Source organism: Thermobia domestica, chromosome 15 (genome assembly GCF_964235325.1).
Source record: "Thermobia domestica chromosome 15, izTheDome1.hap1.1, whole genome shotgun sequence".
NCBI classification, from domain to species: domain Eukaryota; kingdom Metazoa; phylum Arthropoda; class Insecta; order Zygentoma; family Lepismatidae; genus Thermobia; species Thermobia domestica.
In genome coordinates, this window is record NC_137468.1 from 16800626 (window position 1) to 16828040 (window position 27415).

At 36.4% G+C, this 27415-nt stretch overlaps 2 protein-coding genes across 2 annotated transcripts in view; one reads left to right on the forward strand and one right to left on the reverse strand.

Annotated features, from left to right (window-relative positions):
- Positions 1-27415, reverse strand: part of LOC145671816 (putative phytanoyl-CoA dioxygenase) — a 246860-nt gene that overhangs the window by 105909 nt on the left and 113536 nt on the right. The window lies entirely within an intron of this gene.
- The window catches only part of LOC145672097 (apolipoprotein D-like), a 94785-nt gene continuing 71869 nt past the window's right edge, over positions 4500-27415 (forward strand). Inside the window, exon 1 of the mRNA XM_081741365.1 lies at positions 4500-4829. Within this exon, the coding sequence (XP_081597491.1) occupies positions 4677-4829 (153 nt within the window). The 5' untranslated portion in view covers positions 4500-4676. The remainder of the gene's footprint in view (positions 4830-27415) is intronic.

Below are 27415 nucleotides of genomic sequence, written 5' to 3' on the forward strand. Positions count from 1 at the left end.
ATCAATGCTTGTTTTAATGCTTTGTTTTTAAAGTTGTGGTGTAATCCAATCCATTTTGGGTTATATTCTTTGTATAAATGGGAAATAGACTACGTTTTTTTTATGGTTTTATAAATTCCTGTCAGTCTATATTAATGAACTATTTGCATAACAGTATATTTGTGTTTACAGCTTTTTTTTACCTTTCCTTTATTATTATTATTATTATTATTATTATTATTATTATTATTATTATTATTATTATTATTATTATTATTATTATTATTATTATTATTATGTTGCGTCTAAGCTCTCGGCCCGCTGTAAACTATAGGTTACAATTATAATTAACAAACTAACTCTATGGCCTATGAAACCAGGAGATTCAATGCCGCGTTCACAAAAGCTCTCAATTGACTTTTGTCTTTAACCAACTGGATCCAGTTCCTACTCTGTATTCCTATTTCTGCGAGATCCATCTTAATATTGTCCTTGCATCTGCGCCTAGGTCTTTCTAATGGTCGTTTTCCGATTGACTGTCCAGTTAAAATTTTGAAAGCATTCCAACTTTCGTTCTGGCTACATGACCTGCCCACTTATTGAGCTTCCTAGATTTGATGACTGTTACAGTGTTTGGTAAACCATATAAATTACTTTTTAAAAGATAAAGTGGATATATGATTTCTTCTGTTAATTCTAATATAAAAAGAAAAATATTTTTAGTTAATTTTATTTTTTTTTTTTTAAATACAGGTGTACTGGTAAATGCTCAATACATGAAAAAAAAAAATGGTTTTCGAAGGGGGTAGATTAGAGACCTGCACGAGCCGAATTTTTCGGCCCGAGCCCAATCCAGCCCGAATGTACGTAGGCCCGGCCCAGCCCGGGCCCGAAAAGTTTTGGAGATTTTCGGCCCGAGCCCGGCCCTGCCCGACCCGATGAGGTTTTTAAAATTCTTGGCCCAAGCCCGGCCCGGGCCCGATAAATTTTCGAAGTTTTATTTTGTATCATTTTTCACGGGCACACTTCTTCAACGTTTGCCTTTATTCTAATTATCGTTTAACGAATGTCAATAATTATTAAAGAATTGCAATTAATCGGCCCCAGCCCGGCCCGACTTGAAGAGAAATCAGTGTCGGCCCGCCCAAGCCCGGCCCGGCCCAAAGAAATAATAGAGTCGGCCTACCCAAGCCCGTCCCGCGGGCCGGGCCGGGCTTCGGGCCAGGTCCGGCCCGTGCAGGTCTCTAGGGCAGATATAGGGTGCACCTTAGGACGTTCTGAGTTACCCCACTTGAAGAAAGACTGAGAAAAGCAGATTTAAGCTATTATAACAGCCAAGCTTGATTCCCGGTCGAACAAGTGATTCAGAATCAAAAATGAAATGAAATCTTTCAGTTTAACGTCCTACGATTATGTCCCTTAGGCTAAGGGAAATAGAGGATTAAGGAAAGTAAATGATGATGGAAACAAAAATAGTGAAATCAGAATGTGGGAGAAAACGAGAATACCCCGAAAAACCCACGGACACAATGTTGTCCACCAAAAACTTACTTGGTCGCGAATCAAATCAGGAGTTCCTCGTACCAGAGGTAAGAGCACCATACTCCCTTACATTTGATTTAGAATTTGCGTTAAACTTTAGGTAAATTTTTATGCAGCTTCCTTACTCAGAATGAATGTTAAATTCAAAATAAACATTTTTCTCCTTGTTAACCTTTTCTTTTATGAAGGAATTTCTCGTTTAAGAGAACAACCTGAGACGTAATTAGCTGATCACCTGTTGCCTGCACGAATGCTGCTGGGTTTCCTGGTCTTGTAAATGGTATTGTGCTTTCTAGCTACTGTACTGGATGTCAAGGTGACTGGTCACTCACACTAGCGCACTGCACCGTACACACGTGACTGAACTTCAACTTACACGTCCACTATGCGCAATAACACATATACTACTCACCTATCTCTCTGTCTCTTTTCTTTTTATTATACCAATCATATTATTCATTTTGTAAACCAGTAAATTTCGTATGTAACGTTTTATTTCTCACACGACAGCATGTTTCCAAAATACCTTAACAGTACCGGGACGTGGTCTGCAGAAGCAGTGATTGCAATATTAAAAGTAGGTGCGTACACGCAAGTGTTCTCTGCCCTGGTGCTATATCAAACATATAGGCTAAACGTAGCATTTTAATATGTAGATGTTTGGATGAGTTTGTGACAAACTTGGAGAGTAATAGATTATATCAAATTGAGATTATTTTCCCTGATAAATCCATATTTAATTACACTTCATTGGAGCTATACACGATTCGAAGTTCCCAGCATGCAATAGGTTTTGCATTCAGATTAAACTAAAGAGCATGCTACGTCAGTCACCCTTCTAACCTGCTCTTGTACTGATTACCTAACTTAAAAATATCAACCTCAGCAACACCCTAGCAACAATGTTAATCTTATGAGCTCAAAACAACCCTAAAACGTTGAATAGAAAAATAACAGCATATTTTTTTTTGAAATTTTCAACGAGGACTAACAAAGTTATACAACATTTGGATTCAATCGGGGAAAGTGGCACATTTCCAGAGCTTGTGGTTTCTGAAGTCTCATTATCGAAAGAAATTACCCACAAGCATACAAATGTTGCATTTTAATATGCAGACTAGCTGAACCCAGGCTATTTACACAGTGCACAGTTCCAATATGGGCGTGAATCTCCTTCCCACTTCTCACTATATCTGTGCAAGTCCCTTTGCGGACACAAGTAAAGGACAGGAAGACTCTCAAAGGGAGTAAATTGCTATAGACACACATATATATGTAGTATTTTAATATATAGAATGTTGGTGGGAGTTTGTAGCAAACTTGGATACGTTTATATATATATATATATATATATATATATATATATATATATATATATATATATATTATACAGGGCCGGATTTAGGGGGTGTGCAAATGTGCACGTGCAGCCCCCTTTGTTGTAAATATACACTACCTAAAGCGAGAAGTTAGCAGCGAGTGTTGCAAAATCAATAATTTAATTCAATTTTTTGAAGGTTGAAGGAAAAGAATTCATTGAGAGCACACATTTAGCATTTCCAAAGGAATTTCTCATTCACGTCACAGATGCCTAAAAGCATTTAAAAAACTCAAATTTAGTTCAAATGTACTGGTAGTTATTGGTGCACCCTCCTGAGAGAATCTTGGATCCGGTCCTGTATATATATATATATATATATATATATATATATATATATATATATATATATATATATATATATATATATATATATATATATATATATATATATATATATATATATAGTAGATAATTCCATATGCGAGTACGCCTTCGAAGTAGCCAATTTGCAATGTGTTTTGTCGTTCAGATTATAGCAAAGCGCCTGAAATGTCCATCAACCCGCTATACGTGGCTTCTCTACTGGTTGCCTTTCACAAGGGTATCAATCTAGTTGCAATATTAAACTAATAGGGCCAAAACAACGCCTAAAATATGGAACAGAAAAATAAAGAAAAGTTTTTTTTTTTGAAAACTTGAATGAGAACTGGCGAATCTACTGAAGATTTGGAATGACTAGCTCAAACAGCATCTTTCTAGAGCTTGTGGTTTCCGAGATATCTTTATCAAAAGATTTGGCCACAAATATATAAACGTCCAGAAACATATAAACATAGCATTTTAATATACAGATATAGTGAAAATTAAGTTATTTTTCGTTGCTGAAAACTGGGTTGTTTTATTGTACGTAACGATCTGCCTTAGGAAAAAAAAAAAAATGGATCTACAATTATGAGAAAGTAAGGTAATGCTATTTCTTCTTCTTCGAGAGGTATTCCTCACTTTCAATCACTTCATCTATACTTTTCTTTATTTTTAAAGAAAGGCATAGTCCTTTATTACGATAAATATATTTATTTTTCATGGCTTTATTGAGGTAATTTGAAAGAAAAAGTTGTATAAATTGTATTATGTTTGACTTGAATTGTACGTACATATATCTTCAGTGGTCATTCTTGTCAACACATAAGAATATTTTGTTAAAAAATTAAGACAAGTGATGACAGACAGGTAAACAACCATAATGTAACACTAAATCATACACAATTACTTCAGAAAAAAAAATCTTGCAGTGAAAGTCAGAGTTTTGCTTCACCATTAGGTGATATGTTTAGCTTATACAAATACATTATAATTTTATCATAATGGTAATTTTCATTATTTATAATTACACGCCATAAGGTGGATAAAGTCATCATTGTTCGCCCAAGAGGCTATGAAGCGTTTACTTTATTGCGTCCTTTTGATGAATTATTAAAGTTTAACAAGAAAATGAAACACTTGTTTTTTCTTCTTTCTCGAAGCTTCATCGTGGTGGCATGGTAATGGAGTGCTATAACGTTTCCAATATGTGGGCCAAGCGAGCAGTCAAGAGTGGAAAGAAAGTTTTACGAGCGATCTGGCAACGCTGAACGAACCGAAAAGACTTTAAAAGTTGCAGTGCAAGTATCATCGTGGTTTAATTGCACGTGTTATTACAGAGGGATTACACTCACGTTTGTTTCACATCCGTAGTACGTGGTAGTGTGTTCATTTATTTCTCTCTTTTCTGTTTAGTGCGTGGATATTTTTTTCTCGTTATTTACACAGTGCTTTCTCCAGACGGCGCATCAAGATGTGTTGTTGTGACAGTGTTTCAGGGTTTTTATCTTCTCGTGTTGGGGTACTGTTAGTAGTGATATTAACTTGTCAACAATCTGTTTCGCAGATTGTTAGGACTGGTCAGTGCCCCTTATTCCCACCTCTTCAGGGATTTGATATAAATAAGGTGAGTATAAAGGAGTTTTTCGTTTGCAGTTTAAATAACAATTTACTTCCAAAATACTTTTATTCTTAATGATTTAATTGCCAAATACAAAAGCAAATAGCGACTGTACCATGGATATTGTACTTTGTATTACTGATAAGGGCACAAAGTTTTCCACGTTGACCAGTGGTCAAACCGGGTCGGTTTAGCATACTTAGGGCCAGGGCCGGGTCTACCATATGTGCAACACGTGCATTTGCACGGGGTGGTAAATGTCGAAGGGCGGCAAAAATATCATAACTATATTATTTAAAATAAACATTTTTTTGTTGATTGGAAACAGACTTAATGATGATTGTAGTTAAATTTAGTAAGCTGACACTCTATTTGAATACTACATTCATAAATCATGTTTAGGTCATGTGTTACTTTAAGGTCACATGGGCAGTGTTAAAGCAAATGGTCAAATAATTCCCAGCATGAACTGCTTGACTGTTGTCAAATACAAGAACTCAATTCTCGAACACCTGTTCCATTTAGTTGGTTATCACAGTTTTGATATGAAAACTAGTCTTGTCTTTGTCACAAACAAGTTCCTTATTATTGAAGTTAGAAACAAGTTTTTTTTTTTTTTTTAAAAAAAAATAACAGATATAGAAGAAAAATCAAGAAATAATGATAAAAGAGCTAGTTGCACTGGAATTGCAAACTGATATATTGAGATTGAAGCTCGATATTGAATTCTATGAAAAGGATTATCATCTTTCCTCTGCAGGTGTGTATGCCTTATCTTTCACTAAGATATTAGTATTAGAAAGCAGACACAACGAGATTGTATTTGTAGTGTTAAGGCCTTTCTGAGTGCGACTGTCTTTTCTCTCCCTTTCATTCTTCATGATGCGGTAATATACTTAAAATCGTGGCTTTTAAGATTTGTTCTTTCTGGATAAAGGGAGGCGGCAAATAATGCCATTACACGGGGCGAAAAATTGCCTAGGGCGCCCAGACGTCCCGGATTTACAGAACATCATCTGTTGTTCCCAAAAGTTGTTCTAAATACCAAACGTCCTGGTTTCTCTACATTAGTGATTTTTTTTTTTTAATAAAACACATTTATTAGTAAGATTCAACGTGTGGTGAGAACTGTCCTGTTCCTCACTTAATGCTGTTGTTTGAGCGTAAGTAAGTGCATAACTATGATTAATAATGCAAATTTTCGTAGAGTGTTACGGCTTTTAGTGAACATTTTCTCGTTTTTTTATTCCGAAAATATTGGATCCTTAGGCATACAAATAAGAAATTTAGATGCCAAAACTCAACCAACTGTAAAAATAAATAAATAAAAAATAAAATTAACTCAACTATGTTGGCGTAATGCCCAAGTGCAGGCTCATTATCTCTTTTATTCTTCTTTCTTCCTTGCCCCTTTAAATTGCACTAGTCTGTCCATTTTTTTAAAGCATATTTATTTAAGTGTATTTACATATCATTTTCCTACTTACAGAAACGTGATGTTCAACATATCATTAATGCTATGTACCTATTTTAGACACAGCACTTGTATAGTTTGCGTGTATGAAAAATGAATAAAAAAGGAACTCAACAATCTTTATAGAAGTGGTGCAATGAAAGGTTATTACGTATTTCACATCTTTTCAAAAAGTATATCTAACAAAGGAAATATTCATATGACCAATGGTGTACACAGAAATCCATCAGGGCGGGGGTTAATATCTCCTTTTAGGATTTTACCATTTTCAGTTATGATCCGTGTATGATAAATATTTATTTTTCATGATATCTTGTTCAAAAGGGAAGGATAAAACCCTGAAATTCCCCTTTGCATACGCCACTGCATATTACTATATCGGTAGCAATTAATTTTCTGTTTTAGTATTGGTGTTGACCTCTCTCAATCGCGAGACAATCTAGAAATGTAAGAGGCAAACATTGTGCTGATAAGGAAAGTCAGAAATGAATAGACATTGATGCGCGCCATTTTGATCGGCTAGAATCTTTCATAATCTGGCGTAAGTTTTACCGACAAATAATATCAAATTTTCCGACGGTTTTCCTTTTAGTTTCTAAACATCTAAATCTGCATCGAGTAGACACATAATAGTATCGAATCTTGGGATCAATAGAATATTCTCGGGTTTCTTGAAAGTCAAATAATCACCAAAATTATTTTAAGGTGTTTATATATATTTGCAGAACTGAATGTTTTAAGCTGAAGGCAATAAGAACTTCCTACAAAATAGCCAGAGAGCACTAATTATACTATATCTATATGCATCAGATGTGCAACCAGAATTTTTTGTTTTGGAGTCCAAGCTTTTTTTTTGGGGGGGGGAAGGGTAGTATTGAACGGGTATTATTTTGTACCCGAAAAGACGATAAATAATTGTAAAATATTTCCACTTATACTTTTTTTTTTTAAATGATAGAACTAGATTGTTTTTATAAGAGAAAGAGTACAGATGAAGTGTAAAATCAAATTTTCATGTTATATCAATCATTTCCCTGTTAAACAAATAGTTTTATTAAGAAAGAGTACAAATGTATGTTGAGTCAGGAAGTTTTGGGGGGTCTCGACCCGGTAGACATCCCTGTGAGTGCGCCTCTGATGTGCATCACACTTGTGATGTATTTTGCTAAGTGGTGAAATTGTCTTTGATTGTTTTGACTTCAGCGATACGATTTATTAGCATAAAACTAAGAAATAATACACAGAAATATGTATGAATACTGTGCATGAATGCATAAATAAATAAAATGAATTTACCTTTACTGTATGCACCAGAAAAGTGCAATTTTTGACACGTTTCCGATTGGCATAGATATAAGGCTCTGAATATATGTTAGTTCTTAATTTCTTAAAGATATACGTATTGAGACTATTGGTTGTATTTTATGGTACTAAGGGTACGTTTGAGGTAAAAGTTGAGGTTGTCTTCGTTTCGAAAATGTCATGGAAACGAAATCTCGTCTCGCACCTCGTCATGAAAATTATATCTCGTCTCGTGTACAACGTTACACAATACTTTTTCACATAAAGGGAACAGAATGGTCTCCGAAATGGAGCTCACAAATGATTCAGAAACTTACGCTTCACACAGAACTTAATAAATTGTCACTGAATATAAGGTAAATCTTGAACAATAATAAAATAATGTATGGTATCTATGTATGCATTTGTCTGTTTAACTTTCATCAGGTTTTCGAATATAAAGCACGGTCGGTGTGGACATTCAGTCAGAAAGATGTAGCAGCTTTTTCAGGCTAGCCACTCTGAATAAGATTTTCCCTGGGTTTCCCTTATTCGCATCAGGCAAATGCCGGAATGGTATCTAAGATAACGGTTCTAGGCCGCTTTCTTCTTTCCAAATTCTCTGGTCAGTGTGATCGCCGAGGTATGTCCGTCAATCTGCTATACGTAGCTTCTCTACTGGTTGCGTTTCACAAGGGTATCAATCTTAACATCCTAATGACAATATTAAAAAAAAAGGGTCAAAACGACGCCTAAAATGTGGAATAGAAAAATAAAGACAAGTTTTCTTGAAAATTTGAATGAGAACTGGCAAATCTATACAAAATTTGGAATTAACCAGCGAAAACAGCACGTTTGTAGTACCTGTAGTTTTCGAGATCTCATTGTAGAAAGGAATTAGCCACAAACGTATAAACTTTCTCGACCACAGACATTAAAATCTAGCATTTTAATATATAGACTAGCTGAAGCTGCGCTCTCTACTCAGAGCATCGTTCTATTATGACCATGAATCTCCTCCCCACTGTGCATGTCTTCTTACTCATACAAGTAAAGAATATGAGACTCACAAAGGAAGTTAATTGCTATGTATAGATGTTGAAGTGTATTTTTGGTAGTAAATTTGTAGAAGTAACACGATATCAAGTGGATTTTTTAAAATTAAATCCATGTCCGTCTGAGTACGTCTCATTACGCCCCTTGAGGCCTTTGAAGTTGCCAGCATACAATAGGTTTTGCCATTCAGATTTAAGCAAAGCGCCTGCAATGTCCGTCAACCTGCCATACATAACTTCTCTACTGGTTGCCTAACACCATAGTTTCGGCCTGCAACAATGTTAATCTTATGGGGTCAAAACGGCTCCTGAAATGTTGAATAAAACAATAACGACACGGTTTTTTTGAAAATTTGAATGAGAACTGGGCTATTTACACAAACTTTGGAATCGACCAGTGAAAACGGTGCGTTTCTAGCACTTGTGGTTTTCGAGATCTCATTGTCGAAAGGATTGGGGACAAACATATAAACCTAACATTTTAATATATAAACTAGCTGAACCTGCGCTCTCTACACAGCGCATCATTCACATATGAGCATAAATCTCCTTGTTATTCCTCACATCTGTACATGTCCCTTAGCAGACACAAGTGAAAGACGTCTTGATAAAAATCGACATGAGATTCCGTAAAGGGGAGATTTTTTCGATTACTTTTTCAATATCTCGCACGGTTTGCAAGATTTGAGCCTACTTCCGGTTGGAGTTTTTAATTCATGTATGATCAGTGTTTTCTTTCTTCTTGCATGCAGTATGTAATAAGCAAATACATTACACACATAATTAATTATAATGCCAGTGATAAATGGTGTTCATTGGACAAAACACTCCAAACAATAAAGATTCAGCTTGGACTGGAGAAATGGTTATCCTTCGTTTTTTATTATAATTTGGCCACAAACAAACGCCTGAGAGATATGCAACCCCTATATACAACCATGTGTTGTTGGAATTATAATGCGTAGGATATGATGCTTTAGTTTTTTTAAAAAATTTCAACACTTCCAGTGTACCCCTAAAATTGTAATAAAGAAATAATGGTCATGTTTTTTAAATATTCAGTTATAACTGGACAATCTATGCAAAATTTGCAATCGATCAGTAAAAACGCCATCTTTCTAGAGCCTGTAGTTTCCGAGATTGTCGAAAGGATTGGCCACAAACATATAAACGTCCACAACATATAGTTTAAAAGAACTCCAAAGATAGCAGCACAATTCATTTGCATTGATTTTGGCGAGGGCTTATTAAAATACACAGGTTTTGAACAATAATTTTAAAAAGATAAACTTCATGAAAAATATCTATTTAAATTATTTACAGTGTACACATAGTTTAAAATATTTGTCTTTGTTAAACGTGAAATCACAAATAACCGTAAATCAAATTTTTGAAATCAAAAGTTAGAGGTTGGAGCTCTGACATTTTTATTGCTTTTGTAGCATTTTAATAGATAGATTATTATAAAATATTTTTTAAATAAGCTTGAGTGGGCATGACGGTTGGATGTAGTGATGGATCGAAGCAGTTCATTTGGTGGAGCTAGCTCATTCGCTCCGGCACCGATACGGGAGTCGTTCAAAGGTGCCAGTTCCTTTATGAACGGTTGGGAGTTGTCGTTCCAAAAGGAGCCTGTTCTTTTTTTGAATGGTTGGGAGTCGTCGTTCAAAGGTGCCAGTTCTTTGTTAACTGGTGTTGTGTCATTCAAAAGGTAACGACTACGTTCACTGAGTTCCCTGTATGCATTCTTACTGGCTTCTGGCTATATCGGTGTCGATAGGCGTGTGCGGTAGTTTCGTGCATTCTTATTGGCTGTTTCGGAGCGGAGTCGTCGTTACTTTGAACTGCTGGAATTGTGTACGGTGCTCTCATGACTCAACTGCTGGTATCGTCTGCGGAGCTGCCGTTACTTTGAACGGACAGTTCCAAATGTATGAACTAGTTCCATACTAGTTCACATGATGGTGTCGTTCAAAAGAGTCAGTTCGTTCATGAACGACCCATCACTAGTTGCATGGTAGAATGCTGATCTGTATTGCGAGGGACCCCTGATTCAATTTGAGCCTATCTGAAAGGAAAGTTCAACTATTTAGATGTTTAACTGCTTTTTATGGTAATTGTTGGTAGTGAACAGGATCGTAGTCGTGGATTTTCTGGAGGTTCTCATTTTCCCTTCCACATTGTCATTCCACCAGAAGCGCACTCGGAAATACTTCTTGGGAGGGGCCTAGTACTACAACACGCTACGTCTATGTAGCCTTGAACCAATGTTATTTTGTACCCGAAAAGACTATAAGCAGGGGTGTAATGACGCATATACGAGAATACACAGCGTATATCGGAATTTAATATTTTTATAGTATAGCGTATACTCATCTCGAATATACCAAAGAACGAACTTTATACGAGGGTGAATATATCTATATTTTAAAAATCAGTCTTGCTTATATCCATAAAAAATCCATTATTATATCGCTGGCAATAGCTAATTGTTAATTACTGCGATTTATATTCTCAGAGAAAAGTATAGAGCTAGACTGTTTTTATAAAAAGGAAAGGAAATGAAATGAAATCTTTGAGTTTTACATCCCACGATTATGCCGGTTAGGCTAAAGGAGACGGTGATGATGAGAAATGAATGAAATGGTGGAATGAATAAAGTTGGAGGAAATGGGGAAACCCCGAGGAAATCCTTGCCCACGGTGTTTGTCCATCACAAGAATCCATTTGGTTCGAGCTGGGATCGAACCACAGACCCCACGCATTTTAAAAGAAAGAGTATACCTGAAATGTCGAGATTCAAATATTTAGGCTACATCAATCATTTCTCTATATTAAACAAATCTATTTTATAAAGAAAGTGTACAAATGTATGTAGAGTTACGAATTTTTTTTCGGGGGGGGGGGGGAGGTATACCCCCTGCTTGGATGCGGCCCTGCTTTCTACCAATTATTTTACGTTTATTTGCTTTTATTAATTATCCGTCTCCTTTTGCCTTACAGCGCATACCTTTGGGGTGTAAAAGTAGGTATTTAACTTCATTCTATTTAAGTTAACTTGAAGAAAAATAATATTCACCACAGTGATAACGCTTTTAACAGTGTGTGATTTTTTAAATACAATTAATTCATATGTTATTTCTGTAATTTAAAATTGCAGATGTTTCTAAGAAGTTATTATCAGTTAGTACATCTATAAACTAATAGGAAAGTCATACAATTTTTGAATCAAAAAATCCAATAAAATTCAATCAAAAATGTTCTTGTATGCCCCATATCTGGACAACTACATATAATAGTGTAGCCGAACCCAAAACTATCACTTAACTCAGTATGATGTGCTTATTCCGTATATATATATATATATATATATATATATATATATATATATATATATATATATATATATATATATATATATATATATATATATATAAGGAAAACTAAAACTTGTTTAGGGACCATTCAAAAAATTTTGTGGCCCCTGATCCAAAAACTAATTATTGGTAAGACCCAATCTTTTGATGCATTTTTCTTGATCGCTCCTAAAATTCTTGTTTGATACAATGATCATCCTACAGAATATATCGAGATAAATAAATAAATAAATAAAATTTCCTAACAAAATTTCCCATTATTGCGAGTGCTTTCATATCTTTCTGTAGTACTGATATTCCGTAAATCGAACATTATTTATTTTATTCGTAAAGCACTAAGCTTATAATTGTAAGCAGAGAAACAGAGGACCGTTGCCTACCTCTACAATACTGACAGAATTAAGCAATTAGGCTTGACACATAGAGATTGCATTAATGATAGTTCCGCCATGTTGGTCTTTTGACATTAATTTAGTTCGTGTTAAAATGCTGTGGATACCTCTCATGCAGGTAGGTAGATCAACGTGAATTGTTATTTTTTTGTCATGTGATGGACAAAGCCACTGCCCGGGACAGAATAAGTGAACCTTAACATAAAGTGGAACAGTTGGTTGCTAATCTGTTGTGATCGAATACAGTAACGATTTACGTATTATTAATTAAACAATATTAAATGTTAAACGTATTTAATTATATTAAAGGTTTGACACACAAAATACGTATTTAATACACGATGGGATGTTAAGTGACATTTGATGTTATCTCTTAAGCAAGAACCAAGAATAAAATGGTGGCTAACGCTCTCGCCTTCGGTGTAAGCTGTCCCGGGTTCGATTCCCGGTGGGAGCACTAGGTCGAACACTTTTCAGGCAAGCCATCCTGAATGAGGTTTTTCTGGGTTTTTCTCATTCACACCAGGCAAATGCCGGGATGGTACCTAACTTATAGGTCCCAGGCCGCTTCCTTCCTTCCCCAATCCTTTCTTCCTTCCCTTTCCCCGAATAGTGTGCTCGCCGAGGGACGTCATCCCTCATAGGGTATACGTGACGGGCTGACATGGCTATACATGCCGAAATCCTAAATCCCAAGAATAAAATAGAATCAGGCGCATACCCAGAAATTTTTGTTGGCGGGGAGGGGGTCCAATACTAGAAGCCCCTACGTCTATGTAGTATTGAATGGGTTTTATGCTGTATCCGATAAGTAATTGTAAAATACTTCCTCTGATAGAACTAGATTGTTTTTATAAGAGGAAGAGTATAGATGAAGTGTTCTTGCTACAAATCAAATGTTCATCCTACATCAATCATTTCCCTGTTAAGCAAATATAGTTTTATTAAGAAAGTGTACAAAAGTAGGTTGAGTTAGGAAGGTTTGAGAAAAAGAAAGTCCGGACCTGGTGGACCTCCGTGGGTGCACCCCTGAATGGAATTCTCCATCCTTTCCTCCCACAGCATATCCTGCTCTCTCGTTCTTCCCACTTCGTTTGGTAGGATTCAAGTTTAGCGTCTTTGTTGAGCACCGAGGCTAAATCAAACGTTGACCTACACTTTAGATTCCGAACTACCGCAATGCTTTCAAATTTCAAGGCTCCCCACTGGGAATCGAACTCAAGGCCCTACGGACAAAAGACGCGAGCGCTAACCACTAGACAGGCAGGTGAGGCAAATACCTCGCTTTGTTCTTGGTAACTTCAACACTTTTATCACAGTACACTAACTAACTATAATAAACCTTTATGGCCTGTGGAACCCAGAGGTTCAATGCCGCGTTCACAAAGCCCTCCATTGACTTCTGTCCTTAGCTAACCGGATCCAATTTCTACTTTGTATTCCGATTTCTGCAAGATCCATCTTAATATTGTCCTCCTATCCGCTTAGGTCTTCCTAATGGTCGTTTTCCGATTGATCTTCCAGTTAAGACTTTCAAAGCATTCCTACTTTCTTCCATCCTGGCTACATGACCTGTCCACCTTAGCCTTCTAGACTTGATGACTCTAATAATGTTTGGTAAACCGTATAAATTATGTAATTGTTCGTTATGAAGTTTCCGCCATTCCTCATTTCAGTTCCTCTTGAGTCCGAATGTTCGTCTCAGGATTTTATGCTCAAATATTTTCAATATGCGTTCATGTTTCGCAACCATACAAGGCAACATGGATGATTATCGTTTTATATATTTTAAGCTTCAAATTCCTTGACAGAATTCTTGTCGACAGAAGATTTTGAACTGAATAATAACACAAATTCCCTGCTTTCAGTCGCCATTTAATTTTTTTTTCATTGATGTGATTTTGGTCTGTTAATATTGACTCTAGATATTTGAAGGTATCCATCTTATCACAGTACACAATACTAGAAAATTGTTGATCTATTTTTTTTTTTTTTTTTTTTTTTGGAAGTCTGTGATGAGTGTTGAATGGTTTGATCAATTGATGACTCAAGTATGAAATATTTAAGCCAGTACTTCTGGGTCACATGATTGTGGTGGGTTCAAAAGATATCAGCTACATACGGAACTTACGATGACTGTTTAGCGTTGACTTTATAAAGTATGGCCGAATTGGGCCTGTAATGCATACCACTAGAAAGTTGAGATGGCAAAAATCATTCCAGCTGTAAAAATGTATGTAAAATAAGCTCTATTATACTAAAGTGATGCCCCTTTGCTCACTCATTTATCTGTCATTTCTCTAAGTTTTCTTTCGCTCTTATTCGTTTTATTTGTCATTTCTCTCTTTCTAGTTTATATAATGAAGACATTTCGATGGGAGGTAGAATGTATAGACATATACGGTTTGCAGATGATATGGCGCTTGTTGTAGAATCTGAAAAGGAAATCAATAAAATGTAAGAAAACTTGAGGAGGAGCTGTGAATATTAGAGATGGCCACAAAGTTCCGGTTCCGGCGGAGATCCAGTTTTCAGAACCGGTTCCAGACCTGGATCCGAAACCCGGTTCCAGAACCGGATCTTGGGAACCGGTCCCAGACCTGGATCCGAAGAACCGGTTCCGGAACTGGATCTTCTAGAACCGGATCCGTTCAGACCCGAAAGCTGGTTCCACCAGGAACCGGTTCTGACCATCATTAGTGAACATGGGATGAAAATTAATGTTAGGAAGACAAAAACCATGGTGATTGGAACGAAAGAGTCGGTGTCAAGTCAAATATAGAAGCAAAAGGGGAGAAAATAGAACAGGTGACTAGTTTTTCGATACCTGGATAGTAATGTTAGTAATGATATGAAGTGTGAATGTGAAATAAAAGAAAGGATATTAATGACGATAGAAGCCTTTAGGAGGAAGAAAAGTTTATTTCATGGGACCTTAAATAAAGAGTTAAGGTAAAGACTCATACAATGGTTCTAGTAGAATATTGTACTGTATGGGTCAAAATCACAGACATACGCAAAAATGATGAAAAACAACTGGAAGCTTTCGAAATGTGGGTGTGGAGGAGAATGGAGAGAATAAGTTGGATCGAGCGGAAAACGAATGAGAGGGTGTTAGAAATGGTGCGGGAGAAATGAACAATTTTACATATTATTAAGAAGAGGAACTGGCTGGGACATTGACTGAAAAGGAATTGTTTAGGATTTAGGATTTCGATTTCTGGGCTTTCGGTAGGGATGCGCAAGAGACAAGATTTGTGGCTGTCTCGACTCGAAAAAGTGCCATAAAGGTGGTGTCTCGACTCGAAAAATGTATATTTCTCTATTTGAAGAGCCGTGTCTCGACTCGAATTTTGTCAGGAAAATCCTGTCTCGACTCGTCTCATGCGCATCCCGTGCTTTCGGCATCTGTAGTCATTTAGCCAGTTACGTATGAGGAAAGGAGGAAGGAAGGAAGCGGCCTGGGACCTATAAGTTAGGTACCATACCGGCATTTGCCTGGTGTGAATGAGGAAAACCCAGGAAAAATCATTCAGGATGACTAGCCTGAAAATGCTTTTTACACTTTTTCGATCGAGTGCCTCCACCGAGAATCGAACCTGGGACCACTCGCACTGAAGGCGAGAGCGCAAGCGACTATGCTCAGAAAAAGTTGTATCATTAGGGACATGCTACAGGGTATTGTGGCAGGAAAGAGAGGGAGAGAGAGAAGGTAACTACAATTAATGGACAGTATCAAAACAAAACAAAACAAAACAAAACAAAATCGTACCTGGAGATGAAGAGGTTAGCGGAAGACCGTGGAGCATGGAAGCTTCTCAGTTATGGCAAATGACCTGCCAATAATGGCAGAATACCTATGATGATGATGATGACCCTTGGAGAATAAATCTTCTCTTTAAATTCAGCTACACTTGCTTTTTTTATTATTATTCTTCTTTAAAAATCTACAGTACATGGCTAAAGATTTATTTATGTTAATCCATAAATAAAAGTAATAGGAAAAAAAAAAAAGCGAATATCAATCTGAAAAGTATCATTTTGACATTTAAAGAGGTCGTTATCACCGTGTGTTAGACAAAAGAAAGCATATTTGTTCCCAGAACTCTTGAAAATCAGATTGTGTGCTTTTCGAAAGCTGACACACAGTTTTACCATTAAAGAGGATGAGATGAGTACGTTGATGAAACAAAGGAATATCTATTATGAGAATACACTTGTCAGAGCAGTTGAACAATTCTGAAAGCAAACAGTTTCACTTCTGCCCTTGTGTTCAAGCCTATAAAACTTTGTTTTTTTTAATGCTATATTTTCTTTCTTTTCTATTTGTAGAAGTTTCAGTTTGTTGCAGCATAACGGAGAAATGCTTGTAGTTAGATGACATGGATGTGATAATGTTGCAGTTCGACTTTTTTTACCCTCTTGAGCTTGTCATGTAACTAATGTCAATGATTTGAAAAAGAAAGAAAGAAAAAATCACAGTAGAGAAGAATGAACAAAGTTAAAAAAAAAAAAAAACTTCGTCGCTCTCTGTTGTGGTGTTCTGATGAAAGGAAGAGACACACAAAACATTGATCCACATTCTCACAGAAAGTGAAGAGGATGTTGCTTAACTCTTGTTAGCAGTGGTGCTAACCGTATGCAATTTTATTGCTTAAATATAAGCATTTTTTTCAGCGCTTTCACGCAAGAAACTGAATAGAACTTACAAATATAAATGTAAACCAAAGTATGAAAAAAAAAGAATAGTGAAATGAATTTTTTCATTTTAACGTCCCACGATTATACCCTTTATGCTAAGGGAGACAATGATAAAACAATTGAATGATGATGGAATAATAGGTAAAATGGAAATGTTGGAGGAAACGGGACTACCCTTAGGAAAGCCACGCATACGATGTTGTCCACCATAAATTTACTTGACCGGGCATCGAATTAGAAACCCCATGCACCAGAGGTGGGCGTTCTACCACCGAGCCACCGTCCCCCGGCATCTAATATTGAAGCTGGAGATGATAATTATACAGTAATACTTATACTTAGAAATTATACTTCTGGTGTAAATACAGGATAAGGTGAGAATTGAGATATATTTTTGAGACGTTGAATACGTATAATAATCTTGAGATTCTGCCATTACTGGCAGCCACTTGCTGCAACTGAGAAGTTTCCATGTTCTACAGTCTTCCGCTAACCTCTTTGACTTTACGTACGATTTTTCTCTTTTGATATCGTCCTTGAATTGTAGTCTCGTTCACCCCTCCCTCTTTTTCCTGCCACCATACGCTTTAGCACGTCTCTCATAATACAGTTATTTCTTAACCAATCTTCCAACCAGATTCTCTTTCTCCTCTTAATAATATCTAAAACTTGTTATTTTTTTCTCCCCCACCATCTCTAAGACCCTCTCATTCGATTTCCGCTCGACCCAGCTATTTCCTTCCATTCTTCTCCACACACATATTTCGAAAGCTTCCAGTCATATAAAAATAAGTGTTTTAAATGTATTAGTGTTCGTTTTTCATTCGAGGGGTAAGTCGGAGACGGAACCCGTTCTTGAGATTCTTCGAAGTTGAAACCTATGGCATGAGCTTACGAATTTTAATCCGATTTTTGTGCAAGATATTCAATAATTATAATTTACCATATGTATACGGACACCAGAAATAGTATGGAATTGACCCTTAACGCACCAAGCCTAAATCGTCAACGTTATTTACCAAGTTGGGTCTTCTAGGGACCCCAAGTATTATTTTAATTTCTCAACTTTTTTTTACACTTTTTTAACGAACATATCATTGATCTAATTATGTAGCAGATATCCCAAAAAGGACGCAGGGCACATATAAAAATCGAGAATAAATTGGTTCTTATAGTTGCAGCAGTATCACCAAATATCACCCTCTGGGGTCCCTACAGGACCCTGCTTGGTGTGGTAAGGGTTAAACGCTTGTACTACACCTCCCCCCTGGATGAATTTATTGCGTACGCCACTGGTCGAAATGGGTTTTACTACTACCGGCTTCAATTCAAGAGTAAGACCTGAAACTGCATTCATTATTCTGAGGAACTGAATTCATATCGCGAAATCCTTTGTCGCCTCCATTAACATAGTCACTCTACGGAAATCGATATTAACACTGGAAGCATAGTAAGTCTATTATTTCCGATTTTAGTAGACAAATAAAGGAGGAAGATACAAAAGTTTTTCTTGTGACAATGAGTCAATATTACAACTAACTACTACTACTACTACTACTACTACTACTACTACTACTACTACTACTACTACTACTACTACTACTACTACTACTACTACTACTACTACTAATAATAATAATAATCAGTGGCATATTTAGGGGGTGGCTTCCGGGCTTAAGCTCCCCCTCGAAATCTTACTTAGTATAGTAAAGTAAATGAAATATTTTGCAGAATTTTCCCATTTCCATACAAAGCCCCCCCCTCCCGAAAGTTAGCAAAGCCCCTCCCGAAACAAAATCGTAAATACGCCACTGATAATAATAATAATAATAATAATAATAATAATAATAATAATAATAATAATAATAATAATAATAATAATAATAATAATAATAATAATATATACACTTCTCGCAAACTATGATCGTTTTATCTCTATAGCTATCAGTATTGAAACAGGCAAAAGTACATTTCTTCCATTTTCGGTTTGGATACAGGGTAAGATGGAGATTAATCTTATATTTGAGACACCAAATCCATACGAAAAAAGTCATTTCTCGCTATCTATTACCGTGTTTGAACTGGAGCTGGTGGTAGATTTCTGCCACTTCCGATTTTAGTAGAGAGATAAGGTTAAAAGGAAGAACTTCGTATTCTTCGGAAGCTGAAACCGTTGTAAAAAAACTGATTTTTCGCTACATATCGACGTTTTTCCTCTATGATGATCAAGGCTGAAACCGGAAATAGTTTATTTGTACCACTTCCGGTTTGAATAGAGGACCACAGGGGTAGATGGAATCTATTCTTGGGTCCGAGGATCCATAAAGAAAAAAAAAACGTTGCTCGCTATGGTTTACCATTTTTTATTTGCTATCTGTTGACAGATAGGCAAAATACTTCTATAACAATTGGGAAATACATATACGTAGTATAGTTTGGAATTATGAAATACGAAAAAGAAAAATAATACATAAAGCACTGGTTCCCAACCATTAGTGTGTCGCGCAGTTCCGCACGATGAGTCGATAAAATTTTAAAATCATTCAGCTTTCAATTAGTGAAAATCAATGTTGAGACAGTCAACGCCTCGAAAGAAAGAACAATGCGTAGTACTACATACAATCACTCAGTGGCGTAGGGAAGGTGGGGGGACCCAGAGGAGCCGTCCCCCCCAAAGAGGTCAGACAATGTACTTTGGTACTTTGATGTTTGTAATTTTTTATATATTTTTATGTTTATATATTTTTTTGTTTGTAATTTTTCTATATGTACCTATAACAGCACTTGCCCCCCCCCAAACACACATCTTGGCTACGCTACTGCAATCACTACTTTATACAAACCTATAGACTTACACTAACTAATTAAGAAACTAAGGTAACTCCATGGGCTACAGAGCCCGGAGATCCAGTCCACATTCACAAGGGTTCTCCGTTGACTTTTGTCTTGTGCCAACTAAACCCAGTTTCTATTTTGTATACCATGGTCGCCCGAAGAAAATTTTCTAGGGGGCGTCTCCCTGGTTGTTAAATGGTTTGCTATATTACGGATACATTTTCATGAGCCAGGGGGCGGCCTCTGCCCCACTTCGGGCGCCCATGTTTTATACCCATTTCTGCGAGATCCATGCTAATATTATCCTCCAATCTGCGTCTAGATCTTACTAATGGTCTTTCTCCAATTAAGTTTCCAGTTAAAATTTACAGTGGTAGAGCGCTTACTTGTCGTACGTGGGGTTCCTGGTTCGAACCCTGTCCAAGTAAGTATTGTGTATAAGAAATAAAATGCAATCTTTGAGTTTTACGTAATGACGTGTAGTCTAATGGAGACGGTGATGATGATTGCAATGGTGGAATGAAGAAAGTCGGAGGAAACAGGAGAACTGCGAGAAAACTCACGCACACAGTGTTTGTCTACCAAAAAAGCCCACTTGGCGCGATCTGCGATCGAACCAGGGACTTTACGCACCAGAGGTGAACGCTCTACCACTGAGTCATCGCAGCTTAAGTAAGTTTGTGATGGACAACAAACGTGCCCATGGTTTTTCTCGTGGTCCTTTCGTTTCTTCCCTCATTCTCATTCCACCAGCTGTTCCGTCATCATTCATTTGCCTTATTCATCCGTCTCCCTAAGATTAAAGGGGATAATCATGGGACGTTAAGAGGGCTCTCGACGCCGAAATTAAATTGCCCGCAAATTTTAAACTTTTCCGTAAATATCCCAGTAACGTATAAAGCAGAGAAAAATTGCAAGTTGTTGTTCTTTTAACAATATGATTTTACAAATGATAGCGTAGTTACAACTTCTCTGAATGTTTTCCTTTGTTTGAAAGTTAGGAAATCAACTTTTTAACGCGAAAAAACAATTCGTTCCTAGCTTTTTACATAACCAAAACATTCAGAGGAGTTGTAACTGCGCTATCATTATTTGGAAAATCACATTGTTAAAAGAACAACTTGCACTTTTTCTCCTCTTTATAAGTTTATGAAATATTTAGGGAAACGTTTAAAATTTGCGGCAATTTAATTTCGGCGTCGAAAACCCTCTTAAATTTTAAAAGCGTTCCTACTTTCTTCCATTCTGGGTACATGGCCTGCCCACCTAAACCTAGGCAAAATCACCCTAACAATTTTAGGTAAATGGTATAAATCACACATTTATTTCAGGGACGGACCAGGCCAAATTTTCACCCGGGTAAACTGACTCTTTGGCGCCCTTCCCCCTAGTACTAACCTATATTTTACATTTTATCATAGTGTATTTTTAGTATTTTAAACCCATTTTTCAAAAAGACATTCATTACCTAGGAAAACTTCACAAAGAATATGTCCTGCTATAAACAATACCAACTCCGCCCCCCTCCGCTTAGTCTAGTGGCTAACACACCTGCCTTCTGTGGTCCCGGGTCCAATTCCTGGTGGGTTACTGTTGAACGATAAAAGTGGTTTGGACTCCACTATAATCAGTATCCACATCTCCTTTGTCCATTAAGGAATAACCGTGGAACGCTAAACTCAAGCAAACAAACAATATTTACTTCCCCTCCACTCTTTATTCTACATGCCATCTCTCCATTTGTGGATACAGTCCCCCTAGTACTATGAAACTTTATTCTTCCATGGTGAAATGGAAAAAAGATTATGTAATTGCCGCTACTTTACAAGAATATAAACCAAAAGAGTCGGTAGAAAAGACATTATAAAATTTACTTTTTTGAGGCTCGTTTTGGCGCCCCTCTGACTCTGGCGCCCTGGGCAGTCGCCCGGGTTGCCCGGCCCTTGGTCCGCCCCTGAGTTACTTGTTATGAAGTTTACAACATACCCTGTTTCCGTTCCTCTTGCATCAATCAAATACTATGCTTTTAGTCTGCGTTCTTCCCTTAAATTTATATTATTATTAAAAAAAAAATCGGACAAGTGTGTCGCTATGTAATGCACTTTTAGGACAATGTGTCGTAAGTCAAAAAAAAGTTTGACAACCAGTGCATTTACAAACGGAGCTTTTAAAATTATCAATTTTAGGAAAGGTTAATCTGAATCAGACAAAAATTTTTAAATGAACGAGAAAAATAATAGTTGCTTTTCCTTCCAGATTCAATTAGAAATGTCCACCTCTAACACTTATAATTTGCTAAGAGTACGTTGGCAACGCTGCAAGTGACTTGAATCAGTTGCTCCTTTCAATGCTCTCAAACAAAAGAACAACGCGACCGCATCATATATATATTCTTGTTTTATGAAGGTTTTCATCGGCTTTCTTGTTCTTTTGTTTTTCATGTCATAGAAATAGTAATATCAGAGCGTAAAAGAAACGTAACAAAACGTATGTTAATACATTACATATTCAGATGTTAACAACGAAATTGAATATATGTCTTTCAGAAAACAAGAAAACAAAAGAAATATAATCAAACAAGTAGAAACATGTTGAATATTTTAAACAACATACATGTTTTCGTATGTTGGCTTTTTTGTTCATGACATCAAACGTCCAAGTTTCTAAGCCTTGAAGTGAACATGTTATTTATTAATTGAGAAAAAACTCCATTTTTACTTACATTCCTTTGTTTATTCGGACAATCTTTCAAAAATGAAAAGAAGCACCACAATTAGTATAAATATTATTTTAGGGTTACTCAGTTAAAAAAATAACATAAGCAATTTCATATCAACTAATTATTTGCTGAGCAAAACTATATATTTTCATTAAAAATCAACACGTGTTACACTTTCGCCAACTAACTCTTTGGCTTCATCAGACACTATGTGATACAGGATAACTGTACAATCGTATATACATACAACAGCTAAGATATCTTTCTTCTGATTGGCTACTGCAATTTCATATTTCAAAATGACGGTTAAATTTTGGGATCAAAAAATTCCTAATATTTTTAGGCAAAAATTTTCTTGTACGCCTTATGTCTGGAGAACTTCATATGGTGTAGTTTGCTTATTCGGTAAAAAAAAAAAAAAAAAAAAAAATCGATTTAGGGACCGTTCAAAATTTTGTGGCCCCTGATCCAAAAGTGGATCAAAAGATCCAATATATTTCTTGAACGCCTTATATCTGGAGAACCACATATAGTGTAGCCAAATCCAAACTATAATTTAATTCACTATGATGTGCTTATACCGTAACAAAAAAAAAAAAAAAAAAAAAAAAAAAATCGATTTAGAAGTCATTCAAAATTTTGTGGCTCCTGATCCAAAAATTAATTATTGGCTAAAATTGCAATCTTTTGATGTATTTTTGATCATTCCTAAAATTCTTGGCCAAGATCGCAGTCTTTCAATCCATGTTTTGGGATCATTCCTAAAATTCTTGTTAATAACGTTGATATTTCAAACCTAGAAAAATATTTACTACAGGATAGAATTTATACACTGGACTGATTTCAAATATCTTCGTATCGAATACTATGTTTTAAGCACTGATTTTACTTAAAATGGAAATTTACAAATGAAAATTTTACTTAAAATGGTCATCTTTTCCCAAGATGGCGGCAATTTCTGGCATCTAATACGTCTACTATGGCACACAATTGTATAAATTTAATAATTTTTGCTGTATTTTATATCGACTCCATTTCGTATGAATTATCAAGTCCAGTTGACATCTGTAAAGGTTTCTCAGATATCTTTATGACAGTGTTAAAACCAAGAGCGCCGATTTCTCTGTAAATTTCGGGGGCCCATCCAGATGCAAAAGGTATATATATGAGGATTTTAAAAGACAAATTGCATTCAAATTATGCCAAATATTGTATATTCATAAATACAATAAGGGGTGCACATGAGCTTTGGGGGGACCGGGCCCCCTGGCCCCTCAGGATCGGCGCCCTTGGTTAAAACGTATCAATGTAACAAGTTCACTGTAGCCAAACACTTATGAACAGAGAAGGAAAAGTAAAAGATAAACTAACAATCATGTTACATTGTTAGTCGAAATCAACTTAATTTGAGATAAAACTATTTGCTCCAATCGGTTCCGTGCATTATTTTTTTAATATTATAATAACTGTTTTTCTGTGTCTGCAATATCCGTCATCTTCAAAACATGGTGGTCATTTTGAATATGAACTTCTATAATTACACATTTGACCTAAAACTACGAAAAATTTACTATTTGACAGGAGGACCTTTGAAATCGGTTCGGTGTACTGATTCTGTTCCTATGATAAAGGTTCTAAGTTTGACACATCCACCATATTGGAAAATAATCGTCATTTTGAAATTTAAAGTGGCTATTATTTTTAACCTAGGTAATCCTAAAACAATATCTTTACTAATTTCGGTGCTTGTTTCCACTTTTGAATGACTATCCTGAAATGTGCAATTACCTGGTTCACTAATTACAATTTTTACACTTTATTAATCTAATTTTAATGAGAGCTTCTTCGTGGCTAAGTGGTTAGCGTACGTGCCTTTGGCTTGGGAGACCCGGCGGAAGCTCATATGGTTCGGATTCCACGTTAATCAGCAGGTCCCGTCTCATATAGCCTCGTTGCTGAAAGCGACGTTAAAGTCAAAATAAACTCAACTCAACTCTACTTTCGATAAACACTTTCTTCATTACGTTGCGTTTTTTCCGATATAGGGTTTATTCCCGCGATTATTTTTTTTCTGAAGGTTTAGGTGAAATTAGGATTAGGCGAAACAAGAATCCTCTTTCATTTCGAATGGAAGGCATTATCTTATCATTCATCTGTCATAACTTTTATGAGATAATGAATTAGGCGAAACATGAATTAGTCCAAAAGGTGCAAGATCGAACACTGCTGTACTGTACTATTTTGTAAAAATTTTGAGTTACAGTAGAACCTCTCTTGTCCGCCCTCGGCTAGTCCACCACTCCGGTGGATCCGACCGTGCTCGAGCCAAACTTGCCCTGACTCGTTGGTGACTCACGAACCCCATTGTCGTGTACTGCTGTCGCGGAATTGTTGTTTACTTGGTATTACAGCACATTCACTTTAGTGCTCCATCATCCTTTGTATCGTTACTTTCGTTGTGCATGTTTTCTATACTGTAATGTGCAGTTTTTAGTGCTTACTGTTCGTTTAGTTGTTATGTAGAGAACAATGCAGTCATTTTTGCGTTCAGAGATTGTGTATTATACTGTAAATTCGTATTTTTCCGTATTTCTGATAATCCGTCCCTTTTTGCGATTCGACCATATCCCTAGTCCGAAAGGTGACGGATTAGAGGGGTTCTACTGTAAATTCCCGTTATAATAAACAATGACAACCAAGGATCTTATAAAATAGAGGATCTGCCCTTATAAGAAAAATTTTGAAGCCATACGTCACAGTTTCAACACCCCTACTCTGCCCACTCCGCTTAATAAGATTACAATATTTTGAGCCAACAATCATGGCGGAAACAAAAGTAGCCAATCAGAGGATGGCGAAAACGAGAGTAACCAATCAGACTTGCCGATGCTCGGCTATTTTTTAGCTTCATTAATTTAATAGGATAAAAATACATATCGGCAGATCCTCTATTTTATAACATCCTTGATGTGATAACAATAATAAAGATAATTTAATTTTCTTCTACAACTTTCTGCATTTATTGTTGGCTCGCAATCAAAACCATTCCTAGAAGAAAATAGTGGCTTGCTTTCTAAAATCAAAAGTTTACAATTTGTTAATAATAAAGAATAAAAGAATGAGAAGTTCGGATCATTCTGAGGAGTAGGGCGAGAGTTTAATTAACATGCTAATGAAGTTCAAAATTAACTTTTCGAAGCGAGGAGCGCAAATGGCCTATTAGCCTTTAATTAACGAGCCAATTTTCTCACATATGCTTAGCTGTCTGCAGTAGAGAGTTTGAGTCTCTAAACCAAGCTCGGACAATTCTCATTCCAAGAATAATAATAATAAAGAACTGCTGCTGGTCACAAGTGGTTAGTTAAGAGTCTAAATCAATAAGTATAAACAACGTTCTATTATGGATGTTTGTAAAAAATGTTGAACAGAGGTATTTTTTTTTTTAAATTTTAAATTGTGAATTGAAGATAACAATAATTTTATATGTTAACCCTTAAACAACCACTTTTAGCCGTCCAAACAATAGCATACGAGGGACAGACGAAAAGTTCCCGGAATTCTGTTGTAGCTCTCTATTACCACAATATAAGCACACACCTTTACTTAATCGCTTTCAAAGCTGGAACCTTTGTAACACATGAACATACTAGTTTTACTACTCCTGCGATTGGTGGAAACAACGACGAAAGGTCTCTTTTGGTATTTTCCGAAGTTCAGGCGTCGCGTTGGTTTTAATCTCATCTGTGTTGGTGAAACGGAAAAGGCTTTGGGAAGAGCCTAACATCCGATGGTGCAAAACTGTTTTTAAGGGTATCAAATTCTCTGAAGCAGATGTTCACCAATTTGCACATGAATTTGGTGTTTGCGTGTTGCTCTATCTGTAAAATTGTCAACTTATCACCACACTCTCCTTCGTTCAGCTACATTACCTGTACACCGTCTGCTGTGACGTACGAATATTAATACTTGTCAAATTCATAATTAGATAACCTAAAGAGTGTATTGTACAAGGTTCTTTGTGATTGCATCATGATAAAACGTTTACTTACATGCATCCGGCAACACTGTCACTATCAGAAATGAGTTACCAACTCTACAGCGGATGCTGGGAGTGTCCCCTGTTTTGATTCAAACACTGGTTCACACGTTTCACCAGGTTGGCAGCAACTTGACGAAGATTAGAAGTGTTAATGTTCTCCATGGCACTGCGAATGTTCGTTTACAGGTCTTGAATAGTTCGAGAATTGTTCTTGTATACCTCTTGCTTTAAATAGCCCCATAGAAATGAATAGCAGTGTTGTCGGGTGCATGTAAGTAAAAATTTTATCATGATAATTTCAAAGTTTGTTTTGCATTGTTTTCAGAAATTGCATAATGTAGACAGATCCTTAATACACCTGCTGATGCACTGAAACATCAGCAGGGTTGCCAATTCGGAGTGATAATTTATGAAAACTACGATTTCCCTAGTTCCTGCTTACAGAGGCCTCATCCGAGTAGTTACCGATGGAAATGAAAAATTCTTTTTTCTGCTACATAGTTTCCAAGCTACTCCAACTAAACAAACTAAAAATTAACAACAGAACATCCATACGTATAAGTTATGAGTCAATTTAAGTGTCTTGTAAAAAAAAATATTTACACCTTTGGTTACATCTGGCAACACTGTGTGGTTCCTAGTGAACTTCAGTCCTTGCTTCCAGGGACGTAGCTAAGGGGGGCCCGGGGGGGCACTGGCCTCCCCAAATCTTGGCTTGG